A 5,053-nucleotide genomic window follows, 5' to 3' on the forward strand; every position below is an offset into this window, starting at 1 on the left:
GGCAGTAAGCAGCAGAAAAAATACCTTTTTTGTTGTTGTTTTGTTTGTTTTTTTGGGTAGTTAAAGGGTTAAAGAAGCTCAGCATTGTCTGGAGTTGAGGTTTGAACTCTTCACATAGAAACGCCTTGTGCTCTCTCTGTCTGTCTGCCAGACGTGGACAACAACGGCTTCATCAGCAAAGACGAGCTGAACGAGCTCTTCAAGGCGGCCAACCTGGCTCTGCCAGGATACCGAATCCGAGAAATTGTCCAGGAGCTGACCAAGACCAGCGACCAGCTCACCTTTGAGGAGTTCACTCAGGTGAGTTTCTGGTCACACTACCAGTGAGGAGCTCCAGAGAATTGAAAAGACATGAACTTCTGGTTCCTGCACGAATGTCAGATGGTCCATGGGCTCAAGAGCAGCGAGGTGGCCAAGACCTTTAGGAAAGCCATCAACAAGAAGGAGGGAATCTGCAGTGTGGAGGGAACCTCGAAGCAGTCTGGCACTCAGCATTCCTACTCAGGTGAGAGAAAACCTTTGAACGATGAGAGAAAAGCAGGATGACACGTTGTTGTTACCCGTATGGTTCTGATCAGCTGGGACGAGGAAGAGAAGATCTTCATGGACAGAACTTCCTCCAAAATCCTGATTCTTTCTCCTTCCAGTTCACCAAAGACTCTTTTAGCTAATTCTCCAATGTTTATTGACGTTGCTGTGACCAATACATTCAATCATGTTCTCTTTCAGAAGAAAAATGCCACAAATACATGTTAAAAACTCTAAAACACTATTTTCATTTGAGGAGGACTTTAAAAATTTTTTGGAAAGAAAGGTTTGATTTTTTTTTTTTTTTGGAAAGCAGAATTACTTCATAAATTAACAAATCTTCCCAAAAATGGAGGAAGATAATGTTATATTTAAGTATAGTTTTCAGAAAGATTCATGCTGTAAAGATGATTGGAGGTGCTCTGATTCTGTCTGCAGAGGAGGAGAAAGTGGCCTTTGTAAACTGGATCAACAAAGCCCTGGAGAAGGATGCCGACTGCAAACATGTCCTCCCCATGAACCCAGACAGCGACGACCTCTTCACTGCCATGGGAGACGGGATCGTCCTCTGGTACGTCCTGCTTTCAAAAAAAGAAACCACAGAAAGAGTCGTTCAGACGTTCCACGCTGGGTTCAGTTAGAGAAATCTAAATGTTTTATTATTTTTTTTTACTTGTCCTGTCCAACAGCTGAGCAAACAGATACGAGCTGAGAGCCTCTTGTGTTGGGCAGATTTTACTGTCACAAAAAAAGAAGTAAAAAATAAGAAATCTAAATGTTTGAAATGAATGGAGAGATTGATCAGCGAAAAACAAGACTGGAAAACACAGCAAGGAGAGAGTAGAATCTAGAGTTTCATAGCTGGAGAAAGGGAACTCTTTTTGGTTTACTAACTGGCTCCAGCTGCTCCTTATGTTTTATGTTCTCTTCTTCTCAGCAAAATGATCAACCTGTCAGTGCCGGACACCATCGACGAGAGAACCATCAACAAGAAGAAGCTCACACCGTTCACCATCCAGGTCACGCCAGGCTTTCTGGGCTCTTCTGTCTGTCTGCAGGCACACTCCCCGACACTCAAACCTCCTTCTGCCCTTCTTCTTCTAACAGGAGAACTTGAACCTGGCTCTGAACTCGGCGTCGGCCATTGGCTGCCACGTGGTGAACATCGGAGCCGAGGACCTGAAGGAGGGCCGGCAGCATCTGGTCCTGGGCTTGCTGTGGCAGGTCATCAAAATCGGGCTGTTTGCCGACATCGAGCTCAGCCGGAACGAAGGTAACTTCTCTTCTTCTCTGCTCGGAACCAAACGTTCAGGAAGGATCTCTGAACCTCTGCTCTTAGCTTAACCCTTTACACCTGAGGCGTCGTCAGTGACACAGAATCTTTAACGTACTGTAACTTTTCAACCATTACCATGATCAACGTAATTCCAGCAGCCGTTGCCTTGCTCTCTATGCTAGCCAGCCACCTGGTGTAACATGCTAGTGAGCTCATCTATAGCGATGTATGAATCGCATTTCATTTAGTTTCTTCTATTACTAGTGAATAAAAACATGACAACATTAATGTAGAATCCAAATTATTAAAAAATCTATACACGTAAATGCAATACTATCTCTCTGATGGTAGGTTAAACCTTTTACTATCATTTTAATCATTGAAGCCTATCTGACATGTCAAACATCTAAACACAAATTAATTAGTTTAAAGGCCTCGTGCGGTGAAAATCGTGATTTTTCTTAAACTGCAATAAAACATTAGTATTTATGTCACAAATGAACCCCCGTATAATTATTTTGTCACCCGCGGCCCCGTACACTCTCTACAAGCGTTCAAAGATAGCGCGGTCGCTCAGATTTTGGGCAGCCACCGATAAGTAGGTCATAGGTCATGTGACGTCAGTACAGGAACATCCAGCTAGATCCGCTAGTGTTGTGATGACTTTCTGGGCATGGAATTACTTAACATAATAGAATTTGGACTGCTGCGGATTTGGGGATTCGAACGGGATAATGGTGAATAGGAGTGTGGTATTTGGGTGCAGTAATGTGCCGAAGAAGGGGGTCTCCCTTCATGAATTTCCCGTTTCAATAAAGGAGAGGGGCGCTCCCCGGTCAGGGGGAGGCTTTGAGCCCTCCCCAACCCTCCGGAAGAGGAACACGGGGGGTGTACGGGCACCTGGTGGGCGCCAGGGTGAGGCCGCCGCGCCGCGCTGAGGGGGGTTTGCAGTTCCGAGGCCCCGGCAGCCGAGCCCGCACGAAGGGTTATTACTCCCCCCCGGGGCCGCCGGGCGTCTGGAAAGAGGACCCGCGCGGGGGTTGGTTGTGCGCGGGCGAGGGAGGCCGAGAGGGCGGCGGGGGAGCGAGTCCACCCGTCGCCGCAGCAGCAGCAGACCCGGTCGGGGGGGCTCCGTCCGCCTCGGCCCTGGAGGAGGACGACAAAGGACGCTCCGCGGCAGCGGCGGCGCCTTTCCTTTTCCGGTAATGATCCTTCCGCAGGTTCACCTACAGAAACCTTGTTACACTTTTACTTCCTCTAAATAGTCAAGTGTGATCGTCTTCTCCCCGCCATCGCTGTATGAGCTTTCACCATCGTCATCCGAAGCCCCTGTATCCTCAGATGAGGAAACCTCCGGTTCAAACTGGTAGGGCTGTACACCCTCCGAACCCTGTGTCGTTAAAATTCCCGTGTTTGATGAAGGTTCATCACCTTCATCCAAAGAAATATCCGCTAAATCGTCGTCTACGTCGCTTCTCAAACCGTCCGCCATTGTTGTTTACACTCTGGGATCCCTGAAGTGACGTCACGCGCAGCCCCCGCCCATCAACACCTATCGCCCAAATTTGAAGCTGTGCACGACCATAAAATGATCAATAAAATTGCGCTGGATCATTTTAAGTGAATATTTTTATCAGATTTGTTTTCCAAGTTCCATTGACTTTCTAAATTTAAAAAAGAATGTAGCCACTGCACGAGGCCTTTAACAATTGGTTAAGTTTAAAGCTCTCTTTAAAACCAAAAAGCCACAGTGGAGGAATTAAAGAGCAGCATGTGGCTCCAGAGCCTCAGGTTGCAGACCCCTGGTTCAGGTGCAGAAAGTTATTTTCCATTCATGCTTTGTTGGAATAACTGTTGTTTTCTCGCGTTCATATGCGTTTTTCGAGTCAGACAGTCATTTTTCCCGATCATTCCAACACAACAAACTCAGCGTTTTTCTAAGAGTGTGTTTTTGGCGCTAAACTAGGAACAAAAACCACAGTTTTTAAATTAAAAAAGCATATTTTTGTCCAGATTCCATGTTGTTTCTTCTCATATGAGGTCACTCACCAAAACACTGATCTGGCTCATCTGTCAAGAACCCTTTGTCAAAAAGTCCAAAAGTTTGCCCACTCCTGTCCTAAAGTGTGAGTTTGTGTGTTTGTGTAGCTCTGATCGCTCTGCTGCGTGATGGAGAGAGTCTGGAGGACCTGATGAAGCTGTCCCCCGAGGAGCTGCTGCTGCGTTGGGCCAACTATCACCTGGAGGAGGCCGGCTGTGGAAAGATCAACAACTTCAGCGCCGACATCAAGGTGATCACATCCTGTTTATCTGACTGTGAAACAAACCAGTCGGTGCGATCCGCCGGAGCGACGATCACACAATACCTGAGTGGATTATTCGTCCCTCCAATCCAAAAGAAAATCTCATGAAAGTGATGAATAGGAAACACTTTCTTTGTAAACGCAAACCTGATTTTTAAAAGCTGTTTGTATCATTTTGTGTTGATGTTGAAGAGAAACTAACAGCCTCTGAGGTAACTTCTCATTGAGCAGTGATGACTTCAAAACAGAGTTTAAAAGATCAACTTTAAAGTTGATATTTGGGATCAGGTGTTGATCAGAAGATCCTGCTGTGGATATATTAACTCTTTAACACCGAGCTCCTATGTTTATATTCTTTGATTATTGTAATTTTTCCACTATTAACACGATCAACATATTTCCAGGAGATCCTGAAGGAGCAAAGCAGCACAAGTTGAAAATGGGGGCCCTTGATGAGTTAGTCCTCAGTTTCTGTGGTGGCCCCACCTGTGTTTGCCCACATTCGCTTAAGTGGCAACTCAGAGGGTAGGCTCGCTACGCTAGCCAGCTGCCAAGCCAACAGATGAGCTCGCTAGCATACTACAGAGGAGCTCGCTACACCCGAGCTTGCTAGCTTGCTACAGAGGAGCTCGCTAGCATGTTACAGTGGAGCTAGCTACAGCGGAGATCACTAGCTAGATACAATGGAGCTCGCTACAGCGGAGCTCGCTAGCTTGCTACAGAGGAACGCGCTAGCATATTACAGTGGAGCTTGCTAGCTCGATACAGCACAGCCACTGGGTGGGCGGCTGGCGTAGTGATCCAGTTGCTATGTGGCTGCTGGAATTATGTTGATCGTGTTAATGGTTGAAAAGTTACAGTATGTTATAGATTTTGTGTTTAAGCGTCACAAACAATGTCTCAGGTGTTAAAGGGTTAAGTGTCTTAATATTTACCGATTGAATCA

At 46.3% G+C, this 5,053-nt stretch overlaps 1 protein-coding gene across 1 annotated transcript in view; it reads left to right on the top strand.

The window, feature by feature from the left end:
* The window catches only part of lcp1 (lymphocyte cytosolic protein 1 (L-plastin)), a 25,533-nt gene that overhangs the window by 16,427 nt on the left and 4,053 nt on the right, over positions 1-5,053 (top strand). The window contains exons 3-8 of the mRNA XM_024264283.1: positions 152-300; positions 382-505; positions 967-1,099; positions 1,466-1,547; positions 1,636-1,801; positions 3,953-4,095. Coding sequence (XP_024120051.1) covers positions 152-300; positions 382-505; positions 967-1,099; positions 1,466-1,547; positions 1,636-1,801; positions 3,953-4,095 — 797 coding nt within the window. The remainder of the gene's footprint in view (positions 1-151; positions 301-381; positions 506-966; positions 1,100-1,465; positions 1,548-1,635; positions 1,802-3,952; positions 4,096-5,053) is intronic.

The sequence above is a fragment of the Oryzias melastigma genome, unplaced genomic scaffold, assembly GCF_002922805.2.
Source record: "Oryzias melastigma strain HK-1 unplaced genomic scaffold, ASM292280v2 sc00310, whole genome shotgun sequence".
In the NCBI taxonomy this organism is placed as follows: domain Eukaryota; kingdom Metazoa; phylum Chordata; class Actinopteri; order Beloniformes; family Adrianichthyidae; genus Oryzias; species Oryzias melastigma.